The sequence below is a fragment of the Schistocerca nitens genome, chromosome 1, assembly GCF_023898315.1.
Source record: "Schistocerca nitens isolate TAMUIC-IGC-003100 chromosome 1, iqSchNite1.1, whole genome shotgun sequence".
Taxonomy (NCBI): domain Eukaryota; kingdom Metazoa; phylum Arthropoda; class Insecta; order Orthoptera; family Acrididae; genus Schistocerca; species Schistocerca nitens.
Genome location: NC_064614.1, coordinates 643400638 through 643420851, shown reverse-complemented (window position 1 = coordinate 643420851; position 20214 = coordinate 643400638). Strand labels below are relative to the sequence as shown.

At 38.8% G+C, this 20214-nt stretch overlaps 1 protein-coding gene across 1 annotated transcript in view; it reads right to left on the bottom strand.

Moving 5' to 3' along the window:
• The window catches only part of LOC126258312 (exosome complex exonuclease RRP44), a 158529-nt gene that overhangs the window by 120106 nt on the left and 18209 nt on the right, over positions 1 to 20214 (bottom strand). Inside the window, exons 3-4 of the mRNA XM_049955633.1 lie at positions 17358 to 17515; positions 12587 to 12789 (exon numbers count right to left, since the gene is read on the bottom strand). Of these exons, the coding sequence (XP_049811590.1) occupies positions 12587 to 12789; positions 17358 to 17515 (361 nt within the window). The remainder of the gene's footprint in view (positions 1 to 12586; positions 12790 to 17357; positions 17516 to 20214) is intronic.

The following is a 20214-nucleotide window of genomic DNA, read 5'->3' as shown; positions in this document are numbered from 1 at the left end:
ATTACACTTTGATCAGCTAAAGCCTTATCACGGCCCTGCTGTGCCATCTCAAGCAGTACTGCCTACTTCTACCCTAAAGTCGCTCCCACAGATAAAGGTGTCACTGCAACAAAGCAGAAAAAGAAGAATGATAGGGTGTTACCAGCACATCCTTGCTATGCTTTAAGAAACAAGCATCCTTACACCCTGAGGTCCAAGGACTAAACAAGAAAGATATAGTGATACGACTGTCACAACGGGATAAGAAAGAGAAGAATCATTTACTTATTTGCCTGTATCTATAAAAGTACAGCAATAGCAGGACAGAACTGAGTGCAACAGAGATGCATGCTGTTCCGCTAAAATCAAAAAAATTGCAAGGATAGCTTATGCTCTTTTATGCCTCTATTTGTGTCACGTTATAAGTCGTAATGTTAAGATCAGAAGCCAGAGCAGAGGAAAATGATAAGATTTAAGTCATGAGAACTAGCTGATAAGTGAGCTAATCAGTTAATGCTTTTTGAGTTGCAGCAAATTTCTGCCTGTTACAGGAAAATGTGAGTAAGTTTGTGATACAGCAATCACAAGTTACAAAGTTAGATATTGCCTATCACTTACACTTGGCCATGAACAGAAAAGCTAAAGAGAATAAGTTGTTATGAATCCACAGTAACACACTGGTTAACTTTAATTAACGCAGACCCAGGAAAACAAAAGACCCCCACGAGGTATACAGGAAACCGAGTCAGTTTGCATAATGTCACTACAAGTGAAATAGATGCTAAATGTATGAAAAGGCTTCTCAAATGCTCAACAGTAATCCATTTCTCAGAAACACGAGTGGTCACAAGTCAATACAACGTGTTAGATACACGTGAAAAATAGAAGTTATTTCCACTCAAAAGTCAGTCAGAAACTACTTCTTGTGCCATAATCTGAACACCTAGAAAATGAAGAGTAAGTCAATTCCCTACTCACTCAATGTTTCTAGTGCCATTAGGTAGCTTGAGACACAAAATTTCGCTCTTGCAAGTCACAACTGTTACCAGTACATAGTTGTTTCATTTCTTCCCATAATGTTTCACACATAGCATCTCTCAACAAGCATTATGAGACTTTTGCCAGTTAATTATTTATACTGCCACGAGCAAATTGCCATATATGTCTACACAGAATGTAATACATTCGTAACATGTTACCCACTGCCATTATTTTTGGAGTCGCTCAATGTTATTTACATGAAGATAAAATGGTTCACTAACAAAGCTAGCTTCTATGCAACACTTAAAAGTTACACAAATTGAATTAGAGCTGTATTTTTAAACAAAGCCATGAACATTATTTTACATTCAGATTTTGCATGCTGAGGCAGTAGTCCAACCCCATTTAGGTTCAAGATTGTTGATTATTATCTGATGGTAAGGAAAATTTATAATAAAACAAGAAATCAATAAAGATAAGTTTACTCTCATGAGCTTGGAAGTAACATGGCCAAAAGTGTGTCACTAAAGATTTCTACACCATGGGATCATTTACTGACTGCCTGGTCTTTCCATCCTTCTGATAGGAAATACTAATGAAGTTATAAAAGGAAAAGCTTAGCCATTACGGCAAGCAACACCACATTGTTGCCCATGTGCTGAGGTTCGAATGCGCACCAGCTCCCCCACCACTTCTAAAGGCAAGCGGCAGCCATTGGCCTGACATGGTATGGTGCTCAGCTGTCCAGTCATGTGCCCTCTTGTTGTTTATGATCTGTACACAGGTGTTTCGGTACTAACTGGAGCCTACTGGAAGATTATTTCCCTTCATAAAACACCCACTGTATCCTAACTCAGCAAAGAATTACTCAAACGTAAAGTTAAACATTACATCCATTATTGAATGAATGGTTACGCACTTACCTTATGGTTTAAATAAGGTCCAAGGTTAGACTGCTCAGAGCTTACCTGAAACCATCCTGCACAATCTACCACATCAATCATGGTATGCAAGCTAATGCTAATAGCTTTCAGTAGATAAAGGAAAATATTTCTAGTTTCTCATGCAACCTGAGTCCTTTGTGTGAATGAAGAAGCAGAACCATAATGGACATAGTTTTAAGCGAACACAAGAATACCAGCATCATTAGGAATTCCAGCTAAGTCTTCCCAGCAGTTTTGACCCTCCTACCTGTCACTGCAACAGGAGTGATTTTAGCAAGAGCCTGCTACAATATGCATTTTCGTGGAATCTTTGCTACATGAGTGAGAGGCAATATAACACACCAGTATAGTCAAATCCTCCGTGAGTAAACGTACTCCTAATAGATATTTCAAACTAAGCAGAAATCACACACTAAGATACAAATACCATGAAGTTCTACTCACGAAACCATGTAAGTAATACCAATTATCAGTCATGTTCAGTAACACTTCACTCAAATTAGGGCGAGAACTGTCATTTATTTTGTAGCTGCAATCACAGTATGGGGAACTGAGCATCTAAAAGTGACTATGCATAACCAGCTTATCAATCTGCAGTATTTCCAGTCGAATCCTTGCATCACTAAATGTACTTTAAATAAACTACATGCTTCACATATGTAACGATAACAGAAAACTATTGAGGATTACAAATCATTATTGATTCTACCACCATACCAATGAGCCAGATACATTTTCCACCGTTTCTCACCCACATGACTATTGCTCTTCATAAAGGCACCGGACGAGCAGTTCGCGCTCCAGACATATGCTCGCTACTGATGCAACATAGGATCCAGCTGACTATAGCTCATAGTACTGGTATCAGGCCACAGCAACTGTGCTGAGTCTCACTTAGCTACAGCATACACCACTTTAACATAACACAGTTAGAAAATTTTGGAATACAGTCGCAATCTCCACTCTGCACATCAAAAAAAGTGTACTGATTTCACCAAGCACAGTTATTTGTGTCCTCACAAAATAGATATAAAAAAAGAAACACACTTTGAGCTACTTTCTATGATTTGCCAAGCCAACTTGTGGTTTGCAGACTTCAATTGCTGGAAAATCAACTGCCACCATCTGCAAGAATCTCAGATGCAGCGCAACAATTCATAGGATATTGCAGGTAGGTTGAATAAATCACTGTAAAGGTCATCAATGAGAACATACGTTAATACAGAGCAGAGGCATAAAGAAACAAAACACGTAATGATACAAGATCATCAATGAATTTATCGCCCCAGTATTAAAGCATTTGAGAGAGGAAAAAATTGTTAAGAAGATCGTGCCTCAGTAACAAGTAGAAGTAATATCACAATTCATGACTTACTTTAAGGAACAGGAAGAACTGTTAGGTGGACATTGCTCAATACTTTCACGTGAAATATACGAACCTATAAGCGGAAGTAAATGACTGCAAAGATAACAAGAGAAAAGTTATTGCAGCAGCCCCTGCTCTAGCAACTACCGAAAAATATATTTGAAAACGTTTACTGTGTTTAGCGTAATATTTTGGAGCTCCACCTGCACGTCTTTGCATTTCATTATGTATTTATGTATTTTATTTGACAGTCTACCCTCTCTCTGAGCTTGCATCCCCACTTTGAGGTGTATTTTTATTTTTATTTTACTATGCAATGTATAAAAATGTTCAGTGAAATTTGAGGACTCTCAAACTGAGCTGTGAGGAAATAGCGAATATAGATACTTTACCTGATTGCAACTTTGTGCATTTGAAAACAGCAATTTAAGGAAGCATCACAAATATTAGGACATACCTCCTTATCTAATTATTGAAAATAATTATTTGCTCTCACTGGCAGATTTGCACGCAATGCACTTTACACAATAAATACCTTTTGTGCTGAATTGAAATACAGTGCACGTCATGACGCATGTTACTTCTATAGTTTAGGTGCAGTAACAGTCCCCAGTAGAATCGGAAATGTGAAATGATTAGGCCATGGAAGTGGTAGTAGTTACCTGCACTAAACTACATTCAGAATCATTTTCACTAACAGTGATGCCACAAGCTCTATCACGTATGTCAAACCATGGCACACCGACTGGCAAAGAATTCATGTAGTGGCCATGCTTTTACGTCCTTAGGAAAATGGAAGTGCCGAAAGGTGCAATCCATTGATTAACGCAACAATAGATAACTATTGATTTCTATGGTAGATTGAGTAAACTTAGATCAATTCTGACAACACAGTTATTTACGCTACTGATAGGGCATGGTGCATGTGTGTCCGTACTCCTGGAATTGCCAGTTGGTACCCATGACCGCATGTTGCTGCAGTTGATTTTTGACCCTCCCACTTTTATCACTTATCCTATTGCCATGTTGCCACCTTTGTTCTGTATTTCTTTCTTCTGTTGATGAGGAGCTGGCTGGATTAAATGAAACTAGGCCCTCCAATAGTACCACAACTACCAAATTCTTTTCCAGCCACACTGTATCGAGGTATCACTCCTCTCTTGTGGCAGTGATCCATCTCGCTTACTCAGGTCTTGCTGAACAGCGTCAACAGTGTCCTAATAAAAAAAAAGCCTCAGAAAGATGTCAAACACTTCGGACTTTGGTAACACATGTCTGACCTTAAGGGATAGAAATTTACAAGGGCTATTCAAAAAGTAGGGAAAGTTTCTGTCTTGACACCACTAGGCGCGCACCGATCATGTATATTTTAGTATGTGCATGCTCAGCAGCTCAGTCAGCATCCATCCGTGACAGCAGGAATGTCTCTGCGTGTCTGGTTTTTTCGATATTTGTATTTGAAATGCACACTGCAATCGAAAATCTCGTCAGTTGTGAGGTGCGGTCTGTGATACGGTTATTGTTGGCAAAAAACCTAAAACCTAAAGAAGTTTATCGTGAACTGTGTGAAGTGTACGGAAACAACGTAATGAGTGAATGTTCCATCCGGAAATGGTGCATTGGTTTATAAATAGCTGAACCAACATTCATGATGAAGAGAAGAGTGGACGTCTGAGCATTGTGACTGATGATCTTGTCGCTAAAGTTGATGAAACGATTCGTGAAAACCGTCGCTTCACAATAAAGGAGCTATCGATTTCTTTTCCACAAGTTTCACGGACTTTGTTGTTTGAAATTGTCACTCAAAAGCTAGGCTACCACAAATTTTGTGCACAATGGGTGCCCAAAATGCTTACAGAGCACCATGAAGAACAGCGAATGAGGGCAACGTTGACATTTCTGGAAGCCTACCACATACATGGTGATTCATTACTGGATCAAATCGTAACTGGTGATGAGACTTGCAAGAAACACGTCAATTACAAGACAAAACTACAGTCCATGGAGTGGGGGCACACAAGGTCCCCCCAAAAACTAAGAAAATGTTTCCAAACCTTGTCAACAAGGAAGTTGATGGTAACAGTGTCTTGAGATAGGCAAGGTGTGCTTCTTATTGATTTTCTCAAATGTGGAGCAGCCATAAATTCTGCCCAGTAATGTCAAACTTTGCACGGCCTTAGAAGATCAGTGCAAAACAAACACAGAGGAAAGCTGACATCCAAAATTTTTTATTGCATGACAATGCCCGACCTTACACGGCAAACCGCACTAAAGAACTCCTTAATTCATTCAAATGGGGAATTTTCCCTCATCCGCCCTACAGCCACGATCTTGCACCAAGCGACTTCCACTTGTTTCCCAAGATGAAGAACTGGCTTGTAATGCAGCGCTTTGATGACAATGCGGAACTCCAGATGGGCGTGACTCACTGGCTGAAGTCTCAGGTGGCAGAATTTTACGACAAAGGTATTTCAAATCTTTTCCACCACTTTGGTAAGTGCTTCAATGTGTTTGGTGTCTATGTGGAAACATAGTATGTCAGTCATTCTTTCAGATGTATATAATAAAATGTATTTCTTGCACTTAGTTTTTTTATATACTAAAATGTTCCCTACTTTCTGAATAGCCCTCATAACTTTGCTACTTGTCGGTTGTCAGGAAACTGGGTTCCTTCATCATTCCATTTGCTTCCATGAAAATTGCTGAATGGCACACTCAGAATTATTCCAATCGAGCGGTCATTTCAAGTGTTACATCCGTGGCTGTAGTTCTACTGGTCACTGGCTTTTCTGCATGGATTTCATGTAAATATGGCTACTGTAAATCCCATGAGCCACTACCGCAGGTTGTACCAGTTTCCCAGCCAGATGGTGAATAGTGTGGGTAACGTCTAATGAGTCACCCTACTTCACAGGGATGGCCTCCCAATAGGTTAAGCTACAGAGTTTTGCATAACCGTGTATTAAAGTTTTATGCAAATTTGTTAAAAACAATTTTATGGGAAAGTAATTTTCAGATGCCAGTAGTAAAAACAAACTAACTATTTGTAAAAAAAATAAAAAAAAAACATTTAATACCTAGTTTCTTTAACTGCCAATTATGCCTCTTACAGGCTCATTTTGTATTCGTACCTATCACTTATTGTTAGTTCACCCCTTGTTTATTGTGAGTCACTTCAGCGCCCATTGACACGATTCCCGCCTCTGAATGTTGCCATCTCTGGTACTCGACATGCTCTCATTCAGCCAGCCGGCCCTCTAACCATCTCAACCCAGGGTCTGTATTACAACGCCCAGGTGACATGCACTTCAGCTAAGCTGGTCGCCGCCTTGGCTCCACACATGCAGTCCACTACCAGGTGAAGGCTTCACAAAATGTGTAGAAAAGGACATTACATTTACAGAAACTTCCAATTATGAACAACTCAAGTGACACCAATGGATAATGATATTGTAAGGTAAAAACACAAATTTTGTACCCTCTGCCCCTAGTGCATATTTCATAATCAATTTCTTAAAATGAGAAGTCAACCCCTCTTAGTTTTAAGACCTCTCTTTTAAATAAGAAACACTAAATATCAGTCGTATTCCATGTACATCAAAACAAAAACTTTTCGTGTTTTGAATTGGTCATTAAGAGGGCTTAATCTCAACCACTGCTCTCATGGAAAGGGGAAGGAATTGTACTTGATAACAGGTAATAACAGCAAAAAATTTTATTGTATTCTGCAAGCATCGTTTTAACTTAGCCTCAGGAAGTGGCACAAGCAGTTATGTATACTACTCCGCAATATGCTAGGTCAGCTTCCACATTATTATGCTCAGCTAGGGATGCCACTACAGTACTGCTGAGTAAGAGACACCAACTTTCTGCCACAAACCCACGAATGGGAGGACTGGGTGCTGTCACATGAGGTACACAAGAGGGTTGCTGAGGTAGCGGCTGCAACAGTGGGTTGCACTCTTGCCTGTCAGCTTCCTTACTCTCTGGATGTGTCCATCAGCCCTTCCAATTGAGGGTGAAAGGCTCTTTCCGGTACTATGTGTGGTTTGCTCCATGGTCGTAGCCAGTTTTCATGAATATTGTACTTATTAGTGGTAGTTCTTGGGAATAAAACCAATTTTGCCCAGAATCCTGGCATTTCTCATTTAACATGTAGGAAAAACACCCTGGATCCCTACCTGAGCTTTTGATATCATCCTGACATGTGCACCACTGCCAGATATTGACGACACCCCGAGACCGCTTGAAAGGAGCAAAATATGTCCCAACTACGGGCATGCAGGAGGATTACCGGCAAATCAAGGCTGACATGGCTGAGTGAGAAAAGACTGGCTTCATAACTCCTGAAGGCCTCTATGAGTTCAAAGTTATACCATTTTTGACAGCATAATGTAATTGGATATGTAAAAAATCTTTGCACCAAGTGGCGGAAGGAGAACACACATATAAGAAAAGGTGCTATTCTTGCAAGCTTTTGGAGCCATTGGCTCCTCCTTTCAGCAGAAGGATTGAAGAGGAAGAAGAGGGGTGAAAGGAAATGAAATAGAGAGGTTTAGGAAAATTGAGAGAGTTTGGAAAAGTCACCCAGAACCCTGGGTCAGGGGAGACTTACCAGGCACGATGAAAAGGAAAGACTGATTGTTGGGGTGCACAAGACAAGATTTGAAAACCTGAGAGCTTAAAAGTGGAAGACAGGGTAATAAGCAAGACAGAGATTACTGCTAAAACCTTATGCATGAGTTAATAAGAGTGAACAGTTACCTACATTGTATGTAATAGAGGTAGGAGGGGGACGGCGAAAAATAGATAGGTCAGAAAATGAAAGATGTAGAAAAATAAAATGGAGTGAAAAAAGGAGTAGTTACTGTGAATAAATGCTGAAACAAAAGAAATTAAGATAAATTAAGGTCAGGTGGGTAGTGAGAAAGAAGAACATGTTGTAGTGCTAGTTCCCACCTGCGGAGTTCTGCAACAGGATATTTTGTGTTGCCTGTATGCACTTTCTGCCTATGCCCTTTCATCCTAACTGATAACGTAGTGGTATTCATGCCAATGTAAAAGACTGGAACAGTTTTTACATAACAGCTGGTATACGACATGTGTCATCTCACAGGTGGCTCTCCCTTTGGTAGCTTATGTTTTGCCAACTGCAAGGCTGGTATAGGTATAGATTGGTAGAGCACTTGCCCGTGAAAGGCAAAGGTCCCGAGTTCATCTCGGTCTGGCACACAGTTTTAATCTGCCAGGAAGTTTCATATCAGCACACACTCCACTGTAGAGTGAAAATTTCATTCTAGAATTGTGTCCTTTTTGCACAGTTTTTGCTTGTATGAAGATGGATGGCATAAGATGCATAAATGACTATGATTATGTGAAACTGTGACCACAACAAATGTATAAGCAGCAGAGAAAATACAGAAGTTAACTCACTAATAAAATATTCACTGCATCACAGATGGGTAGTTGGTTCATTACAAGAAATGAAACCATTTGTTACTGTAGTCCTGAAGATGGCATCGATTTCAAAGATAGAATTAGGTGACTATTTTACTGAGGACCAGCTAGACCAAATCTCATTCTTTCAGTTTATTTTATCTCATCTCTGATTTTTGATGTCCACTCATCCTAATTTCCATTCAAAATAAACTTCAGCAGTGGCGAACAAAAGTTGCAAAAAATAAGGAGTGGAAAGGGTTAACTAAGTGTGAAGTACTGTTACATCATAATTAGAAATTATAATTCACAGCCCTGAAATATGTATGATTAAACTATGTAACTGTGCAGCTATCTAAACTATCAGAATGTTTAAATTAAATATTTTTATATGTAGTGAGGATAGATGTTGACAGAGCAGATTATGAGAGGAAGGTGAACTCCTTAGGCACTGACTAAGAAGCTAAATACTAAACAGAATTTAACAAGGATTTTCAAAAAACAAAGCTTATGCTCGATGGAACTGGATGCCCAATAAAGTAACTGAGCACATACATCACACAGTAACACCTCCATTACATCTAACAAACAACCAATTATCTAGATATTCTACTTCTGGTTTTCATAAATTACTATAGGAAATTTAAAAAGAAGGTTCTGCTAGACTCAAAAGTTTGGCAATGCTGAGAATCTTGGAAGATAAATTAGGAGTTAGATGAAGTTTGTGGGAAGCATTTAGATTGAATGACCAAATGAAGATCCAATATTCTGAGTAAAAGACAATGAAATATAGAATACTCATTCATTCGCAAGTAGACAACATGAGACACCACAACATTACAGCAAAAGTTCTGTTAGCAGAGTATAAAGTACATAATTAGATAAAGCAGTGTAGTAGTATGCATAATTAGTGGAAATAATCACATGACAAACAAAGCATGATTATTAGTACAAGATGAACACAAAGAATTTTACTCTCATAGTTGAAACACACACATTTTGATAAGACATAGAAGGAAACACAGCATTCATTAGAAATAAAACTGATACTGCACCAAACAAATGCTGATATGGAAGAGAACAAAGATTATGTTTGAGAGAGTGAGTGAGTGAGAGAGAGAATCTGTTTTAGAACAGTGCAGTACAGTGCAGTGACTCAGTAATGTGAGGTAACAGGCGAGTTGTGGCGCCCTGAAAATACTCTTAAGTTTGGAGTTGGCCTGGACGTGTGGGGGCCTCTCTGTGGGCCGTGGCTCATCGGCGGCCACATGGTGCCAAGCATCGGCCAGAGCAAGGGGGGTAGCCCCAGCGCATGGTCCAGATCGACCACGTGGCTGGGAATTCCATGTTGATGCTGTGACGAGGACTGTGCTTTGTGTCGATGAAGGAGATTTGTATGCTGGGAGTACCAAAGATGGTGGACTTTGTGAAACCATAATGGCAGACATTTCACAGTTCATGTAGGAATTAATAATAGCCAGAGGAATCATGATACCTCAGAAAGAAACATGTACATTACCATTATTTGCATGATGATCCTGATGGTGTAATATTTCCAATATCTTTATTAGTTTTAAGTTTAGTATCTGACTGTAAATTATACAAGTAACACCCAGCAACAAATTTCCAAAATCTAAACGGTTCATCCGATTTTGTCGATCAATGTGTCTTTAGAAAGCTATTAGTGTAAACCTAAATTGGTATGAATTATGGGCATGTAAATTGAACAGTACTTGAGTTATTGGAGGTCAAAGTGGTCGATTACTATAAATCGTGTCGGGTCATAAGTACTTCACAGTTACATGAAAAAATGGTAGCAGCATGCTTATAAATATATTTATTCATCTATGTCTTTGTTTATATCTGATATATACTATTCATGAAGAAATTGGTCAGATATTTACTGTGTTTTAGAAAACACAGAGACATTAGGCTACTGGCCTACTTTTGTTCTATTTCTTTGATACATGTATATTTGATTTGATTATGTATTTAATAATGTGTGTTAGGGCATGTTTATGGTCCAGCCAAAGGAATATTTATTTAATTTAAAGTTATTTACATGGAAATCCAGTATTTCAAATGTATTTCAATATATTTGTGAGTGTGTGTTCGCTTGGAGAAATGGCGGGAGCTCTCTAGCCAATGACAGCGCTCATTAATGGGGAGACTGTATGGAAGTGGGGGAGGAGCATTGGGTGGCACAGGACACGGGGGAGTGCTGGATGAGGAGGCGTGATGGGCGGTCGTGGGAAATACTTGGAGAGTGGAGCAGTTTGTGTGTGGAAGCGGGAGATAGAAATATTTCGTAGTGCCGACTTGTGCACTTGTGAGATTTCCGTAGCTTCTGCAGTGAAGACGGAGTATGCATCTAGAAGTGAATATCTCACGAGCCGTGCTGTTGCTCATAACTAATTACGTGAAGTAGGAATCTACTGTTTCCCTGTTATTCAACTCATATTTTATTTAATTGCTGGACCATTGACACCAATAATTGTTTTGCAGTAATAAACAGCATTCTTAAAGGTGTTTCTGCTATCATACTCATCATTTAAAGTTGTTAAAAATAGTACCTGCAGGTTTTATTGAATTGCAATCTTTCATTTATAAATTTCTATGTCACATTCAAAATTTGCAATTGCCGAATGATAGGAACCTTCGACCATTTTATTCATGTGTATACTCATATTGTATACTGTAGACTCAGCAGTATTTGGCTTGTAATGCAGCAACTACGTATCCCAGCCCCCAGATAATGAAAACAGCTAAATCTTTCAATATTTCAACTATGAGTCAGAGGATACATAGTTGAGGGCCACACACATCATTTTTTTTGTATTCGAAAGCCCACAGTAGGCAAATGCCAGTTACAGATCCAAAGGTTTCAGGTTTGATGCCTGGCCAGTCCTAGGTTTTTTAGCTGTCATCTATCACTTCTTTCACCTCTGGCAATGTTTGTTAATGTGTAGTATGTCAAACAGTACCACAGTTCAGAATACACGTTAACCTACAGATCCCCCTACAACTGGCAGGGTAAGATGGTTCAAAGATTGGAGTAAGGCAATGGCATACCACCATATCCAGTAAAGCACTGTGTTATCCAAAACCAAACCTCTGTGTTGATGACAGCTTTACTTTATGTCCCCCCCCCCCCTCACATATTTATGTTTTAGTACCTTTATTTCTGTGTACCTAAACGAATCTCTGCTTCAGATACAGTATGCTTACTAGTGATGTAACGTATCACAGGCCATGCATTCTATGTTTCAGGATATTCTTATTAATTAATAGCATTTTATGTAAGAAATTATAATAGTGGACACATAGCAAATGCTTCTTGGAATTTAATGCTATTGCCTTCTTTCTTTCTCTGAAGTTAAAGAGAGTAATGTTTTACAGAACAAATCATGTACAGACTCTACCATCAGGTCCATTGGTGTTTCGATTCAGTTATGAAGATCACAGCTAAATATAGAAAACACTTCTGGAGTCCCAGCCACACATCAGAGCATATGTTAATGGGCAATATCCAGAGTGCACCATAACCCCGAAAGCAGCACTGCTGTTGTCACTATATTACCCAGTGAGTGTCCCCCCCCCCCCCCCCCAAAAAAAAAAAAAATATATATATATCTGTATCAGGGCATGCAACCCCAGTCTGATTCTCCACATGTAGCTGCCACCAAGTGCTATGTTGATCATTTACTTTGAATTAACACATTTTATAAACACAAGATGAATATTCAAGTATATTGGTCAACAACCAGAAGTATTCAGAACACTAGATGATAGCACAGTGTGTATTTAACCTTATAAGGTGATTTTTTTTTCACTGGGAACAAATAACTGTTTAAAAATATAAACATGGAAAAAAACTTACTTGTTGCAACAAGCACATTTTCTGCTTCTGCTCTCCGCTTGTTTTCATTGTCATCAGTTACAAGAAGCACTTTAATGTGATTGTCGGAATGGAGTTTTTGATTGTGATCCAAATGTTTCTGATACCACTCAACTGTTCTCCGAATAGCACGATCATTTCTGTCATTTGAAGTCTCGTCAGACTGCTGCAAAACATGTGTGTCCCTAGAAAGAAAGGGATGTAATTAGTGAGGATTTTATTTTACAATATTAAAGTGAAGCAAACAGACTTATTTTATAGAAGAACACCATCTTGAACATGGCGGTTAACAGAAACTGTGAGTAGTGATCGGATCTCAGGATCTTTCCAAGTGCAGTTAGATGGCTACAGGGCATTGTATGTTGGTTTTGGAGCAATTAAAAGGCTAACTCATTGTCTTGCGGGTCAAAGAGAGGTTGGCAAACCTTATTATGACTATTTTGTAAGTGTAGCAGAGCAGTAAATTGATCCAAGTATGCCAATAAATATTTACTAGTTAATCTTCAGAGATTTACAATGTGTACTGTGACTCTCGTATCATGAGTGTGTGGATTCTGGCCAAAGCCGTGAATGGGATCTCATGCAACACCATGTCCTCTCCAAGAGTATGACTACAAAATGTTTCAAGTTTGAAGGAAAGTATTACCAATAAATATTTAGACACATGCTGTGTAGTATCAGACATACATTTAGTTTTAAGTTTGTTGTGATTGTGTGAACAAACAAGTATTAATATTTCCATGAAAAATGACCACAACGCAACTGTAATAAAGTACATCATTTTATGAATTTAACCAAGTTAAAGTCAAAAGTGAGGTTACATTTTATATTAAAGGCTCTTGCTTTGATTTCAACAGGCAACACCTCAGAAGTGGGTTGTTGGATTTAAGCACTGCTGTGTGTCCACTGATGACAATGCATACTCCAGCTATCTGAAACCATGTATGACGGATAACTGATGAGACTGTTGCAAAACTTCATGATGTTACACTAAATAATTACATATTGTAGGGATTGAACTCTGCAGACATTGTAAACACCTTGAGGTGATGCAAACCATATTTTAAACAAAGTTTTCAGTATGACAAAGCTCTCTCCTTCGTAAGAGAGAATTCTTTTAGACACTGAACAAAAATGAGTTTTAAAGGATAATGCTCAAAAGAGTTTCAACTTCATGGTTCTACTGAATTCCTCTTATGGTTACATGTGCATAAATACTCCACATGACAAAGTAAAATGCATAGTGAAGGGTTACTACATACCAATATTACGTGATAATCTATCTTATTCCATTTGTACAGGGGTGAAAAGAAAAATATGATTTGTACACACTAATCTCTCTCATGATCGCTAAGCAAGATACGTGAAGGAAAATTGTAGCACAATTTGCCTTACATGTTGGTGGTCTTAACATACTCGACAGTTAGAAAAAGAAAAGATTAAACTGCCTCCCTTCTACACGTTTTCACAGAGCACCTTCAATTCAGGTTGGGTTTCATTGTTTGGGGAAGGAGACGAGACAGCGATGTCATCGGTCTCATCAGATTAGGGAAGGATGGGGAAGGAAGTCGGGCGTGCCCTTTGAAAGGAACCATCACACCATTTGCCTGGAGCGATTTAGGGAAATCACAGAAAACCTAAATCAGGATGGCTGGACGCGGGATTGAACCGTCGTCCTCCCGAATGCGAGTCCAGTGTCTAACCACTGCGCCACCTCGCTCGGTTCCTTCAATACACTTTTGTAAAGAATATACTGACTTGTTATTATACTACAAGCACATCACTGAATATGTTTGAGGTCTGCTGTCATGCCTACTTCATTTGAGTAGTAATAAAGACTTACACTAGTCTCTTGTATAGAGAGTCCTTTACAGATGTACCGCATTTTTCCAGAAGCCTCCAAGAAAATCTTCTTCCATTTTTTTTCTCTGCAACTAATTTTACATGTTCAGTCCATTTCATACAACTCTGAAGTATTATCCCAAAATACAGAATTTCTTTTGGCTGGCTCCAGAAGTTTACCCCCAACCTAGTATTTGGGTATTATCTTTTTTTATCTTTGTTATGGGCTATCTTGCATGCATACACATTTCAAGCCACCTGTATCTTTAAACCATGGCAGGTTTTTGCTATCTTTTGTAACTTTACTTGCTACATATTTGCCTGCAGCACAGCTCAAGATGTGTTTCAGCTTAAAGCACCATTCCTCTATGCTTTCTGCATTCCAACAAAATATTCTGTTTTTCTCTTTAATAGTATGTCAGCATTCTAACAAGGAACACAAGGAAACTTACAGCCATAAAAAGAGATACAAACGATTTGGTCATGGAGTGACATCAATAAGAATACAATTAAAGTAGTTTATATGCCTCAAACTCATTTAACATCTGAGGGCCTTTTAAAGGTGCTATCTATGTCAGGTGCCACTGATGTAATGCTGCGCATATATGGCGGACCTGGTCAGTGGTCGGTTTGTCCCAGGCAGCCACCTCTGAACATTGGCATGCACTACACTTGTTGTAGTGGCCCAGCATACTTTTGTTGTCGGCTAAGTGTAGTAACTGGCAGGTTACTACACACCTCCTTCCTTGTGGGGTAAAGACCAGGCATCGTGTCCATGGTGTTGCGACTGAAGCAACAGTCTTGGCATCCATAACAGTGATGCAGGCAGCAGCCAAAGACGCAAGAAGTTCCTGCTCCCCTTGGACCAGCAGATACAGATGACAATGAGTGGGACAAGGGCATCCCCACTGCATGTGAACCAGGGGAATGTTGGACAGAACCAGTCGGAGGGAGATGGGAGCCATCTGGACATTGAAGTCCACAATGAAAGTCACCATATGGGCAGTGATGATGGTAGGCTGGAGAGAAGAGGCTTTGGTAATGGATAGCCGGCTTCTGACCCCACTGATGGCAGGGCCTGTTCAGAGCAGTGGGAGGGGCTGGCACTGGACACAAGAAGAAAAGCCGCCATTGCTGCTGACAAAGCCCCAACCATGGGGTAGCTAGAGACGACTAGGCCTGCTCAACCCACTAGAGTGGCTGTCACTTATGACAGAGGCCATGAAGCTCAGTCACCTAAGCTTGATATGACTGCTGTGGTCGCCTGCAACACTGGTAGAATTTAATGCATGCAGTGACCACCTGCATACACTTATGGCGACAGGATAGCAAATGACACATATTGTCAAAAGAAAGTGATACAAAAGATAACTGGCACAGTCAGTGGTACACATGAGTGGGTACCCACAATAAGAAGAAAACCTTACAGATATCAGTGTGAGCCACCTGGAATGCCATGAAATGTTGGTGAAGCCTCATCTTGTAAGTGTTTCAGTCTCACGTTCATCATAGGGGTGGGGAGGGGGGGGGGAGGAGGGAGGAGAGAGGAGGAGCAACTGTTGAACAAAGGAAACACACAACAGTAAAATGCAATTTACTGGGTCACAGAGTGCCATAAACAAGAAGAGAATGAAAGTAGTTTATACATCTAAAATTAATTTAACAACTGAGAGTCTGGAGGCCCTTGCATGCCTTTACAAGGTACACAACAGTACATGAAACACAGGTCCACCATTAAGTATCAGAAAAAAAAAAAAAAAAAAAAAAAAAAAAAAAAAAAAAAAGCGATTGATGAAAATGTACGAGGCAAAAAGTGAAAATGTATTGTTTTAAAAACTAAAAACCTACAAGAAAAATCATGGTCATCACTTCTGTTTTCTAGGATTCTCTTGGAATGATGGCCACAAATACAAATTGGTTGCATGTTATGAAGAGACTTTCCTTTGCTTTCTTCATATTGACATTCTTGTTATCAACCTATATGTCATAATTTTCCATGTTTAAATATTTATTAATGATTTCATCTTATTTGCAGTGAAGGACTAGTCTGTATTGTACCTGAGGTCTAGGTTAGGTTGGAGGATGACAATTAGCTTTTGAGTTGGTGAAGCCAAACAGTGTGAATAGGAAATCTTTCTTGCAGTAACCGAGTGATATAGAGGTTCATTCCATGAGTGATTAGCTTTGACTCAGAATGTATGAGATGTTGCATGAACCAGTTCAGAATAACAGCCAGTCACTGCTTAACACTTTCTACTTTAAATTCACTTATCATTGTTAACAAACAGACTATAAATATGTTCAAGTTACAATGAGTAGTCAAAGGTTTTACTCTATCTCACATTTTCATCACTGGGCATTCACAAATACGAAATACCTAAAATGGCTGGGTTTGGCGATTTCAAAGCCTCAATTAGTTTCACTATAGCCGTTAAGGCAGAATATGTCATGTCTTGCAAGCAAGACACTATACATGTGAAACTGAGGGCCACAGACAAAGATCAAAGTATTCATCAAAAGTGAAAAGGATCTGCAGACATAGTAAACAGAGAGTAAATGACATGCCTTTATGCGGGGGACGGGGTTTATAGTCTATTTACTTGATGTGTTTTCACCAAAAATATACATGAGATAGGACAATAAAAAAGGTTTGCAATATGTGTATTGTTCTACACACAGCAATCTTAAAAAATCAGAATTAACTGACAGGAGCGTGTAGAGGAAAGCTAGCTCCGTATCTGTTCTCAACAGATTCAAAACAATTTCAATTTCTGATAAAATGTCAAACATTCATGTGGAGGGCGTAATAAAAAAACAACCAGCTTTTGTTTGTCTGCTTGTCTTGGGTGGATTTCAATGTGTATATCATTAGTTTTTATATTCATTCATAAAAAAAAATATGTTTACTCACTCATTAAACTCATTCTGAAAGACAAAGAAATTTCTAGATGTATTGCTGATAACTGCTCTGAGTCTTTTATATATAGCAGGGCTCCGATTCTTTGTTTCCTCGAGGACAGTTTGTGGAATAATAACATCACAAAGAGTATCTGCCTCCACAACATCGATCTGAAAGGCAAAGCAGAGTAAAATTTTCAATAGAATTGTAATTTCCAAGGAACATACAAGACATTATATATCTCATCAGATTTACATGGTTGGTACAGTTAATGAAAGTACATTCTATCTGTGTATGTCATGTAAGATTGCAAGTGTACTGAAAAAAAAAAAAAACCATAATGTCAAAACTCATAGAGCAAAAACTGATCAATTTGTTTCTTTTAACAGTTATCTTGCATGTGTCTCTAAGACCATCTAATTGTCATTCTTGTCTTGAATATTGTTCTGTCTTTCTAAAACTTCCCCCCACCTCTCTCTCTCTCTCTCTCTCTCTCTCTCTCTCTCTCTCCCCCCCCCCCCCCCCCTGCCTATTTACCTGCAAAAGAACCGCAGGGACTCAGTGCGAGATATTCAATATTCTACTCCTTTTCTCCATGCTATTGCCTGTCATGCCTCCATATATTATTTTCATCTCCATAGCAGTATCCATCAAAGTCTGATGCATCATTTGTTATTAATTTGCAACACCACAGTCAATTAAAATAAATTTGAAATTCTTCAAATTATTCTCACATCATCTTCCATTAACCCCATGGTGTTGTATAGCCTTCAGGAATGTGGAACAAGTCAAGATATACATTTACAGGTGAAACCAGATATTTCAGGCTACTTCTTTCAAGAAGCCAAACAACTAATAATCACTAGTGCTAATGTAATCACACCAGTAATTACGGGATTATTTGAAGATAAATATATTACAAAAAAAGCACCTATTCAAATACTGTTTTTATCTACTAGTTCATATTAACTACTTTTATAACTTTACTTCAGGGGACAAGGCAGCTACCCATATACTGGAGAAGTTGAAATTAGTATACTATGAACGTTAGTGTTAACTGTTATTTATATTCATATTAATTTTAAAAATTGTTGATAATGAACTCTTTCACTTTATATTTCAATATCTGGAATTACTAATTTCCTGCCTGACGTCTACTGGCAGCCTTTCAAAAACTTCTGCAGCAAAATATAAAACTCCATTCTCAACCCTAGACAGGAATGCAAAGTCCTTACCAGCAGTCCCTAAGCTGTGGATAGCAGCAGCCCTAGCCACTGTGGCTGCACTACACGGTCTAATATTACACATTCTGGACCAGTACAGATACATAAGGGACAAATGAAAATGCAGTGCCTTATGTGTGTGATCAGATTTCAGGTAAATGCCAAGCAGTTCTGATCAAAATGATAACAAATATGCCTGTGATGGAAATGCAAGTCACATTCCTGAATAACCTTTGCTAGTGCAATAGCCTTTTTGGTTGAAGGATATGATGTACAAATTGTCAAACATACTGTCAAAAGCGATGTGAGCATAATCCTTTGTTCATGGCACCAAGGCGAGACCTCTAAACACCAGTCATTAAAAGCTTTGTTGATAAACCTCATAACTTCTTTGCCAGGAAATTAAATTAATTAAACCATCAAAAATGTACCTTCCTCAAGCATTCATCAACAGAAAATAATGATTTATTATCATTACATAATATTGCATATAGACTTGCTGAATATAAGTAGCCCCATACCCTGACACAACTAATTTTACCAGCTGCTGTAGATTTGGCTAAGTTTAAGATTGGCAAGTTTGAGAGGAAACTCCTTTCAAATGTGAATTTGTATAACAATTCCATCTGTCTCTGAACTTAGCACATGGTAGAGAATATCAACACACAATTGAACAAAAAATTAAAAGGAAATTAATTTCGATTACAGATCAATGAGACCAAAGACAATAACAATGATGTACACTTTATTCTTTAAAAAAATATGGTTATTATATTATAATTGTATTGTGGGGGACCTTCTCTTTTGTTCAAGATACAGAACACACGTTATAAATATGCAATGGACAAACTGTGTTGGCATTTATAGTGATGCTGGTCTTTTGACGTACCTGTTATCGAGGATTGCAGGAATCATTTGAAACAAAGCTACAGATTCAATGTAGACTCATTGCAACATTCACTGACAACCTCTTGAATCAAAGTATTTGAGTCATCCACTGAATTTAGTCATAGATGTGTGATGAATATAGTAAACAATATAAGAACTCAGATAATGAAAGCAATGTCTTTTATGCTGTGGTAGTGCAGGAGTAGTAGTAGTAGTAGTAGTAGTAGAGGGGTTTTGTGGGCGCACGACAGCAAGGTCTTCAGCGCCCGTTCAGTATCCTAGTGAGACGGGTGTCAAGAAAAAAAATCTCAGAACATTTACATAAAACGGAACATAAAACACGGGGAACAATCATTGGAAAATATGTGCTCACCCACACCGAAGTGTGGGATGAAGCAGGGCGTCAGCAGTAAAACATGGACAACACAGGAAGAAAATGAGAGAGGGAGCTAAAACAATGTAGCAGATGGAAGTGGCTGGCTGACCGCAAGGAAAAAAAGGGAGGAGTCAGCCACTCTGCAATACACTAAAACCTCCAGCCTAAAAGTTTAGGCCAGAGTCCCGACACATCACAAAACTTAAAAACCCTAGACACACACGTCTCATCGTTTGCTAAAACACAAGGCAGATCCCCATCAACTTGTGCTTCTGCCCTTGCATCACGGTATAAAATGCAGTCTGTTAAAATGTGCCGGACAGAGATGTGCACACCACAGGCATCACAAAACGGAGGATCCTCCCGCCGTAATAAATAGCTA